We start from the raw sequence: 19,713 nt of genomic DNA, 5'->3' as shown, positions 1-19,713 counted from the left end.
ACACACACACACACACACACACACACACACACACACACACACACAGTCAGGTTGTGTCTCATTCACATCGTCTCCCCTCTGACATCTGTGTGTGTTTGAGTTAGTGGGGTGGTTGGTGTGTGAGGTGAGGTTAAATAGGCGCCCATCAATGGGAAAGGGGTGAACTGAGGCGGAACTGGCAGAATATCACACACAAACACACACACACACATATATATGCTCAGAACCAGTGAGAATGGCAACGACACCATCAGAGCAGCATGTAAACTGCAGATGTGACCCACGCCTCAGTGATCATCCCATACTTTGGCTCGGTCGCCTGTCACTCCATGTGTATGGGACTTCAAATGTGTGCGCAAGAACAATGCTTTGGTGGATGACCTAGAAAATAAGCCGGTCCCCATCCGATATTGTAAAAATTTTGTAAATTACTGGATCACTTAACCGTTTTCTCTTGTGTTGACCATTTCTGATGCCTTGCAGACAGGAACTTACATTAGCTAAGAAGAAGAAGGAAACAGTGGACCAGGCAGGGAAACAAATTATGTCAGAGGGAACCGGCAAAGGATGGTGGAGCATTTCCATTACAAATATGCTCAAAACTATGACAACATTCTGCTAATGTTATGACGTTTCCAATCATTTTTGACCACTCAAAACACTTTACACTAAAGTCCCATTCACACTCGCACACAAATCGGTAGGCAATTTGGGGCCAAGTGCCTTACCCAAAGGCACGTCGACATGTGGCAACTGGAATTGAACCTACAACCTTCCGATCGCAAGAAAACGACTGCTGTGTTTCCATTAAATAAGTCATAAGCTTGTTCACACAATGAGTCAATAAAAAAACATGCCGCACCTCGATCCTCCTGCGCTTCCTGCTCTCTTCATCTTTTCTGTCACTACTAACATCCCGTTGTTGGTCACTCGACTTGTGTGATGTGAGAAAAGTCTTTCTATTTCAGTTTTGCCACGTTTCCATTAAGCAAATTTATATTTGCAGTTCCAATTTGCGCAATGATGTGGTCAGTGGAAACACAGCTAGTAAGGCAGTCTTGGTTGCAGACAAGAGGCAGGTGGTTAATTACTGACAGGGTGCAGCTGGGACGGGGAGGCAAACAGGTTGACTGAGGAAAGCTGAATAATTATCACTGGCTGCTGAGCTGAAACTCAAAAACACGAGGAAAAGAACAACACTGATGTGAGAAAATCCAATGTGCATAAAGAACAGAGAAAACTCAAAGAAATTAACTTATTTGACAAGATTTTTCTAGCAATAATAAATCCAGGGACTGGATAAAATATGGCGACATAATTGGATATAAACAAAAAAGTGAAACCAAACCAAAACTCCCAATGTTCAATTCACGATCTGAATATTGAAGGAGTACAGCAGATCACTAGAGCGATTCCTTTACAAATGTGTGCACAAAAATTTGTCAATATTACACTAATGTCAAAAAAATAAATAAAAAATCGCAATTGAACGATGACACAGCAAACACGTGGAAGGATTTGCTCTGGACAGAGGACACCAAAACTGAACTGTTTCATGGTAAGCTCCCACTGGAAGCGCCACCTCTGTAGTGAAACATGGTGGTGGCACAATCATGCTGTGGTGGGGCTTTTTTTCAGCATTGACATTGAGAAGATGAAACAGAGCAACACTGGAAGAAAACCCATCAGAAGCTTCAATAGAGTTGAGGTCAAAGCAAAGGTTCACCTTCCAAGGGATGGATGAGTTTAAAAATATGTTCATGTGTTCGAATCATCTAGACATACATTTAAATAAGAATCTCTGGTGAAACTTGGAAGCTATTTTTCACAGATTCAACTCAACTTGATGGAGTCTGAGCTGTTTTAGCAAACCTTTCGGCCCCTAGATGTAAACCAGAAGACCTGCAGCTGTAACTGCAGTTAAAACTGTTTGGGCAAACTTTTAAATCGAATGGGTTGAATCTACTTGTATGGCAAACATGTAAAATAAAAAATATATAATTCTCCTGGTTATGCATTCCGTTACACAATAAAATACAATGGAGTTTGTAGTGATACTGTCAAAAAATATTTCAGAAGGTGTTCATAGTTTGCAAACCACTGTTTGTATAAAGTCTGCTGTTTAAGAACAACTACACGCCATATAATACATCTATATTAGTTTACTGTCAATACAAAAATCTCGTAACATTTACAGTATCACAGTAGATTTGTCTGTCACTACGTGTTTTCTGCTGCAGGGTTTATGAATGTCTACGCAGCATAAACTGGTTTTTAAATCACAAAAAGTGAAAACTAATGAAGTGTCAGCTTCTTGAAGGACAGTCTCATTTAATGGTGGGATATTAAATCTGCAAATTCAAATTCAAAGTGATATAAGGAGGAGTAGGTCTAGGGGCAAGTCGAGGTAAAGGATCTGCAACTTTTACCCTTTTTGTCTTAATCCAACTGAATAAAATAAAGTTTAAGAGCTTTTCTTAAAAAAAAAAAAAAGAAAGAAAGACCACTTATATATTTTTTGATAAACATTTTTTATAAATATGTAACATATGACATTTGTTGTCGTATATATTTATTTTTAGTGTTTAAAATATATTTTCTTCTATGGGATTTTTATATTTGAGGAAGATCATTTAAAAAATATATACGTGAAAATAGTTTCAAAACAAGTTACAAGAAAAATAGACTTTAATGTCATACGCTTGTGGAAGTTTAAAGTAATCGCTCCATAAAAAAACTGAAAACAGCTAAAACCTGCATTTGTTACAATAGTTTGCTCTTTATGTTTTATTAAGACCCTTTGTGGAGAGTTCAAAGAGCTTCTTATGGCTCCAGAGCCACAGGTTGCAGACCCCTGACCCAGGAAGTTTAGAAATCCTTTGCTAATTCCCTCTGTTTTTATTTCTGCAGCTGCATTCAAAATGATGAACAAGTTGTTGCTAATGCACTGTGACCTCAGTTAACCTCCACCCAGAGCTGCATCTTAAACAAATTTAAGCCAAAGTGGCATTTAGGGAAGGTTTTCCTGTTTCCTCTTATCTGCCACGTTTGTCAGGATCAGCTGAGATTTATGAACAAACTCTTTGTGTGACAGAAAATATGCTGCCTTGTCAGCATTGTTTTAGTCAGAGTACACAGCTGTCATTTACTGTAACAGGGAGAGGAGATGAGAGAGGAAGAGGAGGATGTCAGTCAGCAGAAGGACGCCGTTCTTACCTGTTGCTGCTCCACACAATGCCGTGCATGTCCTGGATTTTACATTTAATGTAGCCGGTGTCAGGCAAACATCTGAAATTATTTACTTATTTAAGTTAGAGGACCAAAACACATCAGGTGAGCAAATACATAAACACGTTTTTTTTATTTAAAAAGAAACACAAAAAAGTACTTTGACTGGAATATAGCAACCCTTAACAGAGCTGGATCAAGAAGGCCGGTCTTAAAAAAAAGAAAAACATTGAAGATAAAACACATTCCAGTGAGAAGCGAAGCTCTGAATTTCTTGCCAGCGTGGAGTCATGACGTTGTCCAGAATTTCCAAGCAGCAGCTCCAGAACCCGGAGCAGGGGCTGGCTGTGTTTGTTTGTGTTTCTGCTTCCATCTGGGCTTCCCGTAGCTGTGTGGTGTCAAACCTGCCCACCTTCCTCCCATCAGACCCGAGGAACACAAGCCCTGCTGCCACGGCGCTCAGGCGCCCCGGCGGCTCAGCTTTCCTCTCGGACTGACTGAAGCGTTTCCCCACATTGTTGGAATCCAGCACCAGACTGTTTTCTGGTGTGGCTTTCTTTTTTCTTTTTCTTTTTTTTTGGCTCTGTCTTTATTTGAAATGCAAACCCCGCATTTGTGCCACACAGCGCAAACCCCAAACCTCCCGCTTTGCAGATTCAGATACAGCTCTGAGCAGAATCAGAAATTCTGCTCAATTTCACCGATAAAATGTTAATAAACAAGCCGCAGTGTAACACTCAGACTAATATACATCACGTAAATATTTCTGTTTTATTTGATGACTATGGTTTATAGCCAATGAAAAGCCAAAATTTCGTTTTGCAGAAAATTAAAAGACTACATAACAGCAATAAAAAAGGATTTTTAGTACAGAAATCTCCACAGTAGAGAATGTACACTCAGTTCTTGATCGCTCCTTTTGCACAAATTACTGTATCAATGTAGTGCCGCGTGCAGGCGGTGGAGCTGGTCTGCAATGTCATCATCACCATCTGTAGGAACCTCAACTTGGATTACCTCTCCACTCTTCCTCCAGACTTTGGAACCATGATTTTAAGAAGAAAAACCAAAATAGGACTTTGGACCAGTGAGTCCAGTCCAGTTCTGCTAAACGCCTCAGGTTCAGCAGTGGCTTTGCACTAATGATGTCCAAGTCCTGTTGAATCAGTGACTCCAGCTGCCTTGCTAATCTACGTAGAACCATTAAAGGAGCTTTGCACTTTTTCCTTCCACTTAATTTTCCATACCCACAGCAGTCTGTGAACTCCCAGCTTCTTCATCAAAGATATTTTTCTGACTTACCCTCTTCGCAGATAACTGCTGGACACCTGAACATTAAAGTTTTTCACATAGCTTTGCTATAGCATAGAAAAATAATGGAATAATAAGAAACTGAATTATTATTTTTTTGGTTGTAAGCCATAATCATCAAAATAAACAGAAGCATCTCAGAGTATAACCACAGTATGAACCTGTGAACCTTGATATAAGTTTCACCTTTTCCAGTTAAATTACTTAAATAAAAAGCGATTTTTGAAATGATATTCTAATTTATTCAGACGCAGCTGTCCATTCACCGTACATCACATATCATGCTGAAAACAAAGTGCTTTTTCACCTTTATTACAAAAACAATTATTTCTGCAATTGCATGACTCATATTTCAAACAGCTTTAAGCAAAAAAAAAAAATAATGCTGAGAATAAAATGTAACTGATGAAGAACCTCAAGTGTGAGAACCAGAAATATTTAGGAACGTTCTGAGACTCACGAGAGAAATACTGCTTCCACAAATAACCACAGTTATGAGCTAAGAGAAACCAAGAATGCATTTTTCACCCTTTACAGTTATAAGCTGAATGTCAAGAACAAATAAGCTTGAAGCAACAGTGCCTATCTGCTGTCTGCTCAGGAGGTATATAATTCATGTGCTTCATTTTTGCAGCAAACAATAAATCATACAGCGGATCAAAGGAAATTATACACAACCTCGAGGAAAATGTTAACAAGATGATGAGGTGCATGCAAGAGTGAGAATCTCTTCTTTATCCACTTTGTCTCTCTCTCTTTCTCTCTCTCTCTCTTTTATACTTCCTTCCCTCGGCACAGCCAGATGGCAAAGCTCCAGCTCTGCAGTCCTCTTCATACACTCATCATATTTGATGGGCATCCTGCTGCCGAGTCTCGAGGAGGCCATGTGTTTTACGAAATGACACTTGTGACAAAAGAAAACTTCTATTTAGCAAGCTGGATCTTGGATGGGGGGTAGGAGGAGGGCAGCAGCATGTGTCTGTGTGTGTGTGTGTGTGTGTGTGTGTGTGTGCGTGCGTGTGTGTGTCTGTGTGCGTGTGCATGCGTGTGTGTGTGTGTGTGCAGAAGAAACAACTGTTGGGATGTATATCTTGTGCTTATAATAGGAGAAGTGTGCGTGTGTGCGTGCGTGCGTGCGTGCGTGCGTGTGCGTGTGCTTGTGCGTGTGTGTGTGTGTGTGTGTGTGTGTGTGTGTGTGTGTGTGTGTGTGTGTGTGTGTGTGTGTGTGTGTTCATACCAATAACATCCATATTGTCTCATTGTTTTAGGTGTCCTTCAATCACATCCTTTGTTTATGTGAGTAATTTTTTAAACTATATTACATGAAAAATGTTACAATTTTCTACTCCAAAACAGAAATCTTCACTTTTACACACTGATAGCATAAATATCGTACACCACTGGTCTCTTCTGCTGATGCATTCAAACATTTTGCTCTTTAAAAGACAACAAAAAAAGAAAATCTGTTTCACATTTGCATCTGACACATTTTTTTTTTTTATGTTGGTTGTTTTATTTGTTCTCGATTTGCTATCATCTTATCCTAAAATTGTCTTTGTCTTCAATGGTGAGGAATTCCCATCAAAGTTTTCCCCTTCTCTTAATACTTTAGGGAATTTTCAAACGTCGGGATGTATGGCTGTAATGCCCCAAGATTTGTTCTCCCTGAAAGAAACGATAGAGTAAGAATATATTAACTACAGAGCAACCTGGCTTTACGCGGTCTGCATTTTACTCTCACTTCACTTTTTAGATTTACCAATATGTTATGCATAAATATAGACGACGTATGCATATCGATATAGAAATCAATATGTGCTTTGCAGCATTCCTTTTATTTAAAATTTAAAGCCATGTTCATGCATTAAAAAGCAATTTCAATGTTTCTGACTGCAGGGTTTAGATGCAAATCCATGGGGCATTACGTTAAAAACCATAAACATCATAAATTAGGAAATAGAAATTAAAAATGGAAGCAAAAATGAAGACGTTTAGCTTGTAGTTAATTACTGAATGCTCTCTCTCATGCTCCCTCTCTCTCCCTCTCTCTCTCTCTCTTGCATTTGCTGATGTAATAAACTTGCATTCAAGAAGGAACACAAAAACATGGCAAGTGTAAATGAAAAATAAAAAACCCGTTTAAAGCAAAGTATTTTTATTCACACAAATTTAATAAGATATATAACAACCGTTTGGTCCATAAATATTTAAGGGGAAATAGTTTCTATACACCATCTTTATCAAGAAACAGGGAAACATGGACAATCTTGATAGAACACTTACTGTACTCAACTATTAACACGAAGATCAATATATAAGGTTCTTGGATTACCCAACTATATCTGAAAGAGTGCACAAATGCTTTCTATGACATCGCTGCCCCTCCCTCCTGCCCACTTTTTTTCTTGTTTTTTTTTTACTTTTAAAACAGGATACACCATAAAAAGATCTTCGGAAATAAGATGCAAAACAGTACAAAACTAGTGAGGCGCCAAAAGGATGTGAGTCAGTTAACAAAGAACACATAGATCCTGAATTTCACAAACTCTCTCCCAAGTTATAGCATTAAGGCACATAGTAGAACTGAGTTAGGCGTCTACTTCATGAAGTAGATCAAGAGCGGCACTTTGTTCTGCGGGAGAACAAACTGTGACGCTCACAATGAAATCTGAAGGTTTTCTCGCTCGATCTATCAGCCAGAAGAAACAGGGGCGGGTTGTTGGTTTTGTTTTCTTAAACTATTATTTTTTTTGGTCTGTTCAGTGGCAAGTGTCAATAAAGAAAGTGTAACAAACAGGGAACACATGGACAATGATTTCCTACTGGCTTCTTCTCGCGACTCCACCCATCTGAGGTCAGATGTTTTGACTGGTTCTGTCAGCTCCTAAAGTCTAGTCCGCAGCGTCGCAACCGCCTAATTTCTCAGCCCCTGACTCTTTTTTTTTTCTTTTTCTTTTTTTTTTTGTTGTTTGTTTTACATTTAAAATCACGTCATTACCCTGAGCAACATGATAAGGACAATAATGCACTTTTCTCTGGGCAGTATGTTGTCACTGTGCAACTGAGTTTAGCTGTGGGTCTGTGGATATGTTTTTCTCTGTGAGAACCGCAAGTCCCCAAAAGCAGAAAGCGCTCTGTCATACACACGAGTGATTCCAACTGATCTGAATTTCTTCTGCTGCTTTTTATTTTCTTTTTCTTAAATCATCAGTTTCTACTAATGGATGCGCTGAACAGTTACCACTGCACAGAGTGTGGGATTTGCTTCTGGATTCATGAGAAAAACGCCCGTGTGTGGTTTCAGCTTCTGTCTGGCGGCCGTCTAGGTGCTTAACAATGTAAATTTAGATGCTTTTACATGTAGCTTCTGTCAGATTGCCGGCGTCTGATTCCATCAAAGTCAGCCTCCCAGACTGAAAACATTCGGTATTAATTAAAGCCTGTTTTCTGGAGTTACCCATATACAGAACATTCGACAGGTTTTCCAAATTATTCCAACGCAGAACCAAAGAAATTAAAAAAATCTTGATAGTGCGAACACAGTGCATACATATACATACTTCTGGCACTAATTTTTTTTTTATTTCACCAATTAACAATAAATTAGGGAGGGCGTGTTTCAAACATATTTTACTACAAATACACAAATTAAGTCAGATCAGACAGAGTCTAAATTTCCAGCCAAGTTTCAAGTTTTTTTTCCCCCGAAAAAATCTGCAATCCAAGACAATTTTTTTTTCAATCTCTTTAACTCCAAATAAGTCCAAGAATCCAAAAGTCAATCTTTGCAGCTTGAGATGCTACACATTAGAGAAATTTCCTAAGTGGTCGCTGCTGTTGTAGCCGTTGTTGTTCCTGTTTGTGTACAGAGTACAGCACTGTCTCTTCCCAGGAGCTGTCTCTGCTTCATTTTAAAGGTGTCATTTACAAAAATAAATGTAAGTTGGAGAAAAAAAAAACTTAAAGAAAGTCCAAAAAAAAAAAAGAGCAAAAACAAAACTCAGTTGAAATAACAATCAGTCTGATAGAGATAGCTTGTTAGAAAAGGTTTGTCAAGGTAGTTTGCGAAGGGCTCCCCGAATCATGGCTGTCCAAACTAGAGGTGACGGAGGTCACTACAGTGATAGAGGGGTTTGTCAGGTCTGTTAGTGTGGCCGCGCTGGAGGGGGGGGTCAGGGCCCCACTGTCGGATGAGGGTGGAGGGAGTGAGGTGCCATCAGCCTTATCAACACCTCCATTCTCCTGTCGCAAAACGTTCCTTCTGAATTTGGCTCTTGCGTTTTGGAACCAAACCTGCAAACCAATCCCAGTGTGGCTTTTACTTTTTGCGTTTAAGTATAGTTGTTGTTTTTTTATTATTGTTATTTTAAAGAAAGCACCAAATCATTACATATCAAATTATGACAGGTTTTACTGCAGTTTCCCTTCTCTTTAGATATATAAACCTTTATGATCATTATTTTGAACTATTGTGTGATTTTGACAGTAAATCAAATCAAAATCCTGCACCTATTTTTTTTTTAAATGCAAGAGCTGCAACTATAAAGAAAATATGCACTCTCATTATGAGTAATATAACAGTGTTTAGCTTTCGGTTGCATTCTTTTTTACTACTTTTCAATTTTCTAGAAAAAAAATAGCATTTAACAGTTAGCAAATTTAATGTAAAGGCCCCTGGATGTACATCTAACGACTACATGGAACAACAAAACAAAGCAAAACTAAAAGAGATGAAATTGATGGCGTGAAACAAGGGGAGATGGAGGGGAGAGGGATGCAAACACTCAGTGTGAGGGATGAAAACATCAGTAAAGAGGAATGGCTGCTTGCTTACCTGCAGGACTCTCTTAGTGAGGCCTGTTTTCTGAGCCAGCTGCTTTAAGTCCTTGGCATCCGGGTTGTGGTTGATGGCAAAGTAGGATTTCATTGTCCGGAGCTGATGGTGCTTAAAGGAGGTCCGCATGCGCTTGGTCTTCTGCGTCGGAGCGTAGGCCTGCTGGTCTCGGTCCAAGTGGTCGGTGTCGTTCTCGTTGCAGCCTGCACAAAGGCCAGGGAGCAGAGCGCAGTCAGAAAAATGAAACGCGGATTCAGAAACACTCATTTGGAGACTAGGATTTCAAAAAATATTCTCATCCTGCCAAAAATGTAAGTTATTTGAGTGAATAAATATCTGCATCTCACTGTTTGCAAAAAACTATTCTGGTGCATTGGATTAATCTAAAGTTTTAATTCTAAGATGGGTTTCTGGGTTTTAATTCTAAGATGATAAAAAAAAATGCGAATAATTTCTTCCTTACAAATAAAACAACCCTAAAATGGATTTAAGTTGCTCCAAATAACTTAATTTGCCTCCAGATGATGCAATGCACTCGGAGACTGATAAAAAAAAATACAATTTACATCAAAATATGGCTACAATTAAGGGTTTATTAGTGAATAAACATATTATTTTAGTCAGAATTGTTTTCTCAGCAAAATGAATCACATGCTGTCCGATTTGAAAAGTTTGTTTACACATTTGTTGTTTGCTACGAGGCGAGAGCATGATGATTAAAACATGTATTAACCAATACAGATGCAACATACAACTGGAATCTACTGTCGTTTCATCTAAAATATATAAAAATATATACGTTTTAAAACCAACCAAAATAGAGCCAGCAGTTTGATGAATTATTACAGTAGGACTGGGACCAGGCTAAATGCTCTCTGCTTGTGTTTGCAGGGACTAATAAGCCTAATGGGCCTCATTTGTCAGCAGCTTTGAGAGTAAAACACCTGAAATGGATTCACTAAACGGTATGTATGCTTGGCTAAACGCTCCACAGATGCTCCAGCATTTATCAGCGTGACAGAAGGAATCGCAACATTTCCGAAAGTTGGTAAATTGTTGCAGAAACTTTTTGGCCCGGCAAACAGATAGTTTCCTTTTTTTAAAGTATAGAAATTTGGTTTGCTAAGGTTGGACTTTTATCATTTTCGCTGCGAATGAGTGAAAATCTAATATGCAAACAAGAAAATTGCATTGATTTTTTTGTTGTCGTTGTTGTTGAGTTGTGTTTTTATTTGAGGATAGTAAGATAATGTGTATATAGTTCATTACCTAGAGAGCAAAAACACCAGCAGCTTCATTATAGGAGAGATAGATTTTATGTAATGTTATAAAACATGTGTTTAAAACCTGCTCTTTCATGTAGGACAAAAATAAGATGCATAAAAACTTCTTTCTTTATTATTACTATTTTAAAGCATCAGGAATGCATCCCTCTGTCTGCTTTCTGTGCTCCAGTCTTCACTGGACGGTGTTTCTCTCAGCATCACCCACTAGGGGTCTCCATATGCATACCAGAGCAACGTGTTCACCGAGCGGTGGGGAATACACACCTTTCCCCTGGTGGAAACATGCACGGATGTTCCTACTGAAGCACAAACAAAACCTCAAACGAAACCTCTTCCAATTTGTCAGGAATGTGAGTCTCTGGGTTTGACACGTTGGTGTATTAACATGAACAGTGTGAGACAGTAATGGGACATGTACACTCAGTCTGTTCAAAATGGCAAAGTCAAAAGAGGAAGGGAGGAGGGGATAATACTCCTACTGCTGGAGCTCAAAAGCTTCATGTTTTAGTTTTTACCCGAAGCATTTATTAGACCCAAAATAAAGAATACAACTGATATAAATGTGTTTGTATAAATAAAGTTACAGAGCAGCAAAACAAAAAGGTCTAAACTTGATTCTATACATCTTGTTGCATGTATGTATATAAAATACACAATTTCAACCTATTATATTCTACAAATAAATTAAGAAATTAAATAATCCCATTGGGACCTTTACTGTGTCTGTGCTGCCTAATAATGACGTAATGTAGACTAAATGAAACGGGGGGATTCATTATTGTCTGTAAGTGGCTTTTTACCGCTTTGAATTATTCAGTTTAACTTTTTACCTGCTGTGACTGAGTTTCACTTTAATGCTGTGGACTAACACAAAACATTTTATTATTATTAAACTAATCTATCTATCTATCTATCTATCTATCTATCTATCTATCTATCTATCTATCTATCTATCTATCTATCTATCTATCTATCTATCTATCTATCTATCTATCTATCTATCTATCTATCTATCTATCTATCTATCTATCTATCTATCTATCTATCTATCTATCTATCTATCTATGTTATTCTATTAAATAGTCCCATATGAGACATTCCCACTGGGACTTTTACTGCGTCTGGAGCTTAATGAATTAATACGGACATCATTTAGCTGTGAGATTTACAATTGCCTGTCAGTGTTTTTTTTTTTTTTTTGCTTGTTTTGTTTTGTTTGTTGTTGTTTTGTTTTTGTTTTTGTTTTTTTGCTTTGTTTTTTCCTGTTGTGACGGCATTGTGGAGCGTAAACAAATCTCAAAAGCTATCCTGCTTCCTATAAAAGCAACAGTAGGAACTTTAAGATTTGCATAATCCTTCACAGTTGTGTTTGGGAAAAAATAAAGCTCTTTTTTTCCCCCCTTTCTGTCGAGCGCAGCTCGGACCGTACAGAGCTCTGTGCCTGTCCCTGCTGCAGGCCCCTGTGCGCGGAGCTGCTCTGTCCCTGAGAACCGCACTGACCGCCGCGCAGGAGGCCAGGGATTCCAACGTCACCTTCAATTAACAAGGAACAATTAACGCGCAGATTACCCCTATTCCTCCCCCTGTTCTGTTCAGCGGGGGAGCAGGGGAAACTGGGCGCACAATGACAAACTTTCTCAACCGCACACTAATTCGCGGAAAGCGACAACAAAACGGGGACGCTGCGGGGAAGGTTGGGGGGTCGGGGTCGTAACATTCAAGCGACTGAAAAGAAAGATTTCAGATGAAAAGTGGCGATTTAACGCAAGTTTACGCAGCGAGGATCCAGTTTAGTAGCTTGGAAGAACAAACTAGTAAAATATATATTTTTTCCCTCAAAGTAATCCTCTTCCTCGCCCTGAGATGTCATCAAGATATAGTTTCAATATAATTATAGAAGTTGACGAGCAGGTTGACGCAGAGGTCAAATTTCGATTATGGGCTTCTTTGTGTAACCTCCGAAACGGTGCGTAAAAAGACGCCTTAACAGAAAGCTGAGGCTCAACTAGCCTCAAATAATGTTTAATGTTATAATTTAATTTAATTTTTTTAAGGCCTAAATGAGACGTGTATTTATCTTAAAATCTGTAGAACTGGGGGGGTTTAGAGCGCAGTGCGAGGAAATTAATCAGATTAGGGAACAAAGGATTTTACGCGTAACGGAAGCAATATTTATATTCTTAAAATCAAAAATAAAACTTGTAAAAAATCTATATATATTAATAACAATGATCCGATATTTATTTATTTATTTATTTATTTATTTATTTATTTATTTATTTATTTATTTATTTATTTCTGATTCTGAGTGAAAACGAGCTGAAAAGACGGAATCAAAAGGAGCGTCCCCCAAAGAGAAGCAGTTTTCCACATCAAGAATCTTGCTTGACAAATTTCAGTAAAAGCTTTCAAAGTTAACCTTCCATCGGCTCCTGGGAGCTTTTAGGATGTAGGCCACCGCAGCGATTAACATTCTGCAAAAATTATACGAGGAGGGGTGATTCGTCTAACTTTGCTCTGCTGCTGCTGCTGCTGCTGCTGGTCCGGTCCAATTTTTAAGGTCAAATAGTCAATTTAGATCCGGGTTAGAAAAAAAAAAAAAATGAAAAGCCCACGCATGTGAACGTGTGAGGGCCCCACCCCCTGGACCACTCACCTGTGTTGTAGCTGGGTATGTCTATCCCCATGGCCGGGCTCTTCCTCTTGCGCGGCCTCCCTTTCTGCGCCGTCCCAGTGCCGTTGAAGTAGGGCAGCGCGAGGCCGCCGCCTTTGGCCGCCAGCTCGGCGAAGTTGAGCTGCGGATGGTAGTCCGGGCCCTGCACCAGCGTCTCGAAGTGGAGTCTGCAGTACACCAGGCTGTCCTTCATGCCGAAGTGGTCGCCCGTGGTCAGGGTTTTGTTGCACGTGGTGCACGTGAAGCAGCTCAGGTGGTACACGGAGTCGCGCGCTCGCATCACCATCTCCGAGGCGGATATCCCGAGGTGGCAGCGCGCGCACCTCTGCACGGAGAACCTTCTGGAACAGACGCATCGTCAAAAAAAAAAAAAAAAAAAAAAAAAAAACCCGCATACATAAAATAATAATGTCCAATTTGACTGAATGCTAACTTGAAGCTGGCTAACGTGGGGGGTTACAGTGTTCAGGTGAGGTGAAACGTGTGTGTGACTCAGTCATAATGTATGCACGATTAGGCCCGCACTTTGATGTCGCTAATAGCCACATCTGGCCTGTAACTGAGTGTGCGCGCGCGTGTGTTTAAACCGTTTCTCCCTTATATGTAGAAAAACTCAACCTTAACCTCAGTCATTGCTCCATACAACACAATCAATTAGCATCATATTTGTTAATAAAGCAAAATAGAAGTAAGCAAAAAAATAAATGCTTCTGTTTATACATTTGTACTTTGTATTCCAGGTAGCACGCATGGCCGCTTTCTTTCAATGTGAGAATGTGGGGAAAGCACAACAGCGCCCAGGAAAAAAGCCACAAATGGGTTACTTTAAAACTAAACGACGGCTTATAAAGCTCAAAACGAGTAAAAGGCGCAAGGAAAAAGAGACGGTGACTCATGCATTCATGTCCATGTGGTTAGCATTATAGTCACAGCATTCCTGCCTGAGCCAGTGCCGAACGCACTTGAATTTTAGGATCAAAACTTGTTTCCAGGATCACCATTACGATGTTAGTGTGCAAGAATGAGGCCTAAAGCAGATTATATTTTATACAGTTTATATTGACATGGCTACACTAAAGAGCTGAGCATTTAAAACGAGAGGCGCACCGATGTTTATCCAAGGTCTTCTTACCTGTAGTAATCCTCCTTGCAATAAATACTCCCATCCTTGGCAAAGCACGTCAGCTCCGATTCCAGCGCCAGCTTACATTCACAGCATTTGAGGCACCGCAGATGCCACTGTTTGTCCACGGCCAGGAGGTAGTATCTGTCCGAGATCTTCCCACCGCAGCCGGCGCACAGGGCAGGCTTCTCCGGGCTCATGGAGGTCATGGTCTGGGGAACAAAACAAGGTGTGAACAAAACGGGGGAAGACTACGAAACCAATTTGTTCATTTATATCAAATTGGTTATAAACAAATATGAATTTGTTTATATACATATATACATATAGCCTAGATATATATATATATATATATTTTTTTTTTTTTTACTTATTTTAAAAGAAACATTTCATTGTTACTTCTCGAACCAGATGAGGTTAAATACGAAACAGCAGAAAAATTAAGTACGGAGTTAAATATTTGTAGTTTTTGTTTTTCCTTGGGTAGCTGTTATATCTAATCTGTTTAGTACAAAAGATCCACACTTTTTGTTTAATGTAAATGTAATAATAATAATAATAAATATAAAAATAACCACAAGGTGTCATATTGTCAAATTATTTAGATATGCTTCAAATATATTGTTTTTGGTTTCTTTTGAGTTTTTTAGTTTTTTTTAGAAAAACCGTATTTGATATTTCAATAAGAATAATTATTTTATTTTTCATAATACATTATTAAGTTGTATTTCAAATTAGAAAAATTCAAGCACAATATCAAGTTGAAAATAAGTGTCAATAAAGATGTTAATGCAGCTCAGGTCTGCTTACCTTAGAAACAATTACAGTCTCACGTCACTTGACGTGATCGAGTATAAAAAAAAAATGAATTTTGGTCTGAATTTCAGCTCCATCTCCGCGGTTCTTACCGACTCCCTGCCGTTGAGCTGCATGCCCTTCGCCAGGCGCGACTCCGTCTTCGTCCTTCTCTCCATCTCCTCCATGATCCCTTGGATGTGATCCCCGGAGATCCCGTGGAAAAGCATGGCTCCCGGTCCTGGACACAACGTGCAACTGCTCGCCTCTGTTTTGCAGCTCACAACTTCCATATACCGTGCCTCTGCGCTGCGCTGCGCCCCGTTTTCCTTTCTTTCGCTCTCTCTTTTTTTTTTTTTTTTTCTCAGCACATCTGACTGGGCTCTACACAAAACACAAAACAGGAGAAGAAAAAAAAAAACAAACCAAACCCTGGTGATTTAGACCACCTCCTCGGCTGAAAGCAGAAAAAAACTACAGCATGGGTGGGACAGGAGGAGAGGCGCTGAATTCCTGCTTCCCGTGAATGTCTCTCATCCAGTAAAAGAAGAAGAAAAAAAAGTATATAGTCCAAATGATGCGACAAAACGGTGCAGAAGCTGTGGTGGAGAGGGACCAGGGGAGTAGGAGGGGGCTACAGTGTGAACAGTTGCCAAAAAAATAATGTCACAAAGTTTTGGGTTTCTTCTTTTTGTGCTGCAGGAGGAAGGGAGGGGGTTCCTCGGTGCTTGGAGGTCAGGTTGGGACTGCCTGGATTTGAGAACCGTGTTGTATTTGTGAAGAGAGCAGAGCAGAGCCGGCCCAGTCTGAATAATTTGGTAGGAGGAGTCCTCTCTCTCTCTCTCTCTCTCTCTCTCAGTTTCACCTCTGATTTTCTATTCACCAACAAAGAGCTGTCACTATTTCATCAAAAAGCATCACTTTATCCTCACGTTTTCATTGCCTCTTTCGGGCTTTAAAAAAACATCTACCTAAAATAAACCAAAATATTATATTATATTATATTATATTATATTATATTATATTATATTATATTATATTATATTATATTATATTATATTATATTATATTATATTATATTTTATAAATTGTATGTAATTGATATACTTAAATATGCATCCAAAGCTTAGAAAATAAAGATTTTTTTGTAAGTATATGTAAAAGAAATAGAAGGAAAACTACATTTCCCACTGTGTTGCGTTTACGGACAGTTTTATTCTGAAGCGTCGCTGCTATTTGGCTCAGGTTGTGTGTTTTTATGCTCTGAAATAACGCAATAAATCTTCCTGCTGTACAGCTGGGGCGGGGCAGTGATCTGTGACAGTGTAGAAGGCGGGGACAGGTTGCATCAATACCATTTTGAAATAATAATAATCATAAAAAAAGTAAAATAAAGCATATAAATAGGATTCTGTCCAAAACACAACGTTCATTTTTTAACTGAAAAAATTAGGATAAACATTGTATGTATACTTTTGCATAGACCAAATTCATCTCTATTTCCATTAAGGAAAAATCAGATTTTTTTACTCCAAGAAGTAAATTTTCTCTTTCTACAATGTGTGTGATAAAAACACATTAATATGTACCTGTAAACGTCATGCAGAACAAAAACTCCCTCTCCTTTCCATTATGTGTCACATTTTTGCAGGAATCGGAGGCTCATCAACACATTTCATCTCCTGTTAGACGTGAAAACCTTATTTACCAACAGGAGACTTGATGTGATGGAGCTTCACCATCATTTTTTTGGTAATATTTTCCAAAAAGATTGCATGAAATTCTATTAAATATTGCATTTCATGAGAGCCACTGTGGAGCAATATAATAAAGATCAGTGTCACTTTTAAAGGGTGCGAAAGCTGTTTTATATGAAATAAAAAACGAAGAAGGGACTTAAAGGGTTTCAGCTGCAGTACAAGAAGGGAGTGAAAACTCACACAGGGCCGGATTTAGGAGCATGGGGGGCCCTGGGATGGAGCCAGTTTGGGTGCCCTATTCACTAATTAGTTTGTTGCACATTAACTTTGAAGTTTTATGCCTTATTCACATACAAATAGTTATTCTGAGACGATCTTTTTTAAAACAAACAAACACAAATCCTCATAAAAATAAAAATAAAAAAAAGCAACAGTGCCGGTTCTGGAAACACACTCACACAAGAAAGGCCTAAATGATGTTTATGGTGCCATGCATGCTGTGTATTCAGCATGCTAGGGCTGAATACACAATGTGAAGAAAGCAGATGTGGAGTACGGCCTGCAAGGTATATGCACTGATATATTCTAACTTTTGTTTTCTTTTTTTTTTTTTGCATAAATAAAATATACATAAAAACATAAAATGTGTCTTGACGCCCCCATAACTATGGGCCCTGGGTTACTGACCCTGTAAGCCAGCTTTAGGTCCAGCCAGGGGATACAGGCCTTACTGCTGTTCTAATAATGAACTTGATTAGATAAATACTCATAAAGCGACATTATAGCTCAAATAATAGATTTACACATGCTCAGGAGGGCTTGCAGGTGTGGATGCTTCATTTCAAGACATGTAAGATCATCATGACCCCCCCCTCCCCCTCCCGTTCCCCCTCCCCACCACCACTCTCTCTCTCTCTCTCTCTCTCTCTCTCTCTCTCTCTCTCTCTCTCTCTCTCTCTCTATCACACACACACACACACACCCCCAGTGAAGTTGTGTTGGCTTTAATTGGAGGCCCCTTGATAGCAGCGCTGTAAGCTGAAGCCTGAACCTTCCTGGACGGGCAGGAGCTGCAGCTGTTCTCAGAGCAGAAACCTTCATTTGCTCTCTGTCAGGGTCTCAGCAGCAGCCGCAAAGCGGTGAGAATGGACAAAACGGATCGCATTTCACCTGGACAAAGACACCCGGAGAGGGGGGAAAAAAGGAGCAAACCATCTCTGTGTGAAATTCATTCACGCTGCTGATTTTTTTTTCCTCCTTTAGAAAATAGGAACTTGCGCGTTTATGCTTTTTTTTTTTGTTCATCTAAACGCATATTTTTTTTACAGTCTAACATGTACAAGATAATGTTTTTTTTTTTGTCTCGTTAGTTTTGACCCATTGCCTCCAGCGGTGACATTTCATTTGACTGAAGAGGGTTTAAGCAGTGTGTCAGTGAACACCAAGGGGATGAAGAAATCAGCTCTTTGTTGCTGTCGTTTGGTTTTATTTCTTCCCCATCTCTATTCGCAACCATGAACTTACGAGCCCTTTGTAATTTATTTATTTATTTATTTATTTATTTATTTATTTATTTATTTATTTATTTATTTATTTGTTTGTTTGTTTGTTTGTAAAAAAAACGATTTTAGACTTACACTTTAATCACTATTATGTAGACTCTAGGCTTAAATCAAGCTAAAAAAAACATTTACCATATTAAAATGTGAAAGTTTTATTTTGAAGGATTAAATGAAAAGCTTGATTTAATGATTTTGTATATATATATATATATATATATATATATATATATATATATATATATATATATATATATATATATATATATATATATATATATATATAACCTAAATTATAAAAATTATAAAAAATTGCAAACGTCCATTTTCCCCCCTAATTTTCGTAACTATCGTCAGTGAGCAGAGACTCTTATAAATCTCTTATAAATCTAAACTGCAAAAAGTTCTCAGATCCAAATTAAAGCGCCTGGAATTTGATGGTTTAACGCGTTTTTTCCATATTTTAAAGCCACCTGCAAAATCCAGAGTTTGGCCAATAAACAATCCCAGATTTCCTGGCAGCACAAAAAAAAAAAAATCACTCCGTGGCCTTACCTTCCATCACATCCCGGTTCATCCTGCAGAATATCAACCGTGTCATCGTTACATCCTCACATGTGCCGCGCGCATTTCTCACCCCACATTCCTCCGTCGATTTCCTCCAGTATGTTTCCGTCAAATCAAGCCCCGCGCTCTGTGTTATTATCGCCCCAAGACTGAAGAGTTGCAGAAAGGGTCTTACCTGAGGCTGTGAGATCCCCCTGTGCGGCGCGCAGGCGGAGGAGCTGCGGACTGTGCGCGCAGAGCAGAGGAGACAGACAGGCGGAGGAGACGCTGCCTGTGGATGGGGGGTGAGGAGGGGGCGGGTGGTCCTCGTTCCAGAGCGCGCAGCTCCCGTTCGTGCGTCAATTAAAACACACGACATTTAAATATTCCCTTCTCTCTTACATGCAGAAAGCCCTCAACAGAGAGCAGCAAGCAGGAGAACGGGAATGTACGAGCCAATGGCCTCCTCTGCATGGAGGACTTCATTCCCAAGCAAGAACAGAAACTGAGTTGAAAAGCGGCTGTTAAATTATAAAAAGTATTATTCTTATTGTTTTAAAAAAAAATCTTAACAACCCGGGTAATGCAAAAACGTGAATGCATCTGCTTCAGATTTTTTTGGTTGCAATCAACGCAAATGAGAGTCACGGTCACAAA

General features: G+C 39.1%; 1 protein-coding gene across 5 annotated transcripts; it reads right to left on the bottom strand.

Moving 5' to 3' along the window:
* Positions 1 to 4,835: 4,835 nt before the first annotated feature.
* lhx9 (LIM homeobox 9) lies at positions 4,836 to 19,349 on the bottom strand. 5 transcript variants are annotated; one of them, XM_017304489.2, is made up of 6 exons: positions 19,066 to 19,336; positions 15,365 to 15,635; positions 14,466 to 14,668; positions 13,316 to 13,674; positions 9,374 to 9,576; positions 4,836 to 6,204 (listed from the first exon to the last, which is right to left on the bottom strand). In XM_017304489.2, the coding sequence occupies exons 2-6, from the start codon at positions 15,542 to 15,544 to the stop codon at positions 6,148 to 6,150; spliced, it is 1,002 nt and encodes a 333-aa protein (XP_017159978.1). In that variant the 5' UTR covers positions 15,545 to 15,635; positions 19,066 to 19,336; the 3' UTR covers positions 4,836 to 6,147. The 5 variants fall into 5 exon arrangements, with proteins under 5 accessions (XP_017159978.1, XP_008404783.2, XP_081462291.1 ...); XM_008406561.3 differs by lacking the exon at positions 4,836 to 6,204 and adding an exon at positions 6,678 to 8,832 and having other exon boundaries at positions 19,253 to 19,349; XM_081606165.1 differs by lacking the exon at positions 4,836 to 6,204 and adding an exon at positions 6,678 to 8,832 and having other exon boundaries at positions 9,374 to 9,579; positions 13,322 to 13,674; positions 19,066 to 19,343.
* Between the last annotated feature and the right edge of the window lie 364 nt (positions 19,350 to 19,713).

This window comes from Poecilia reticulata, chromosome 4 (genome assembly GCF_904066995.2).
Source record: "Poecilia reticulata chromosome 4, P_reticulata-male-v2, whole genome shotgun sequence".
Taxonomy (NCBI): Eukaryota; Metazoa; Chordata; class Actinopteri; order Cyprinodontiformes; family Poeciliidae; genus Poecilia; species Poecilia reticulata.
This window is presented reverse-complemented; position numbering and strand designations above follow the sequence as displayed.

Excerpts from the sequence above, each read along its gene's own strand:
- lhx9 (XM_008406561.3), bottom strand. The coding sequence starts at position 15,544 with ATGGAAGTTGTGAGCTGCAAAACAGAGGCGAGCAGTTGCACGTTGTGT. Across the intron at positions 14,669-15,364 it reads AGCTCAACGGCAGGGAGTCG|ACCATGACCTCCATGAGCCC; the intron begins GTAAGAACCGCG and ends TTTGTTCCCCAG. Across the intron at positions 9,577-13,315 it reads CATACCCAGCTACAACACAG|GCTGCAACGAGAACGACACC; the intron begins GTGAGTGGTCCA and ends GCCTTTGTGCAG.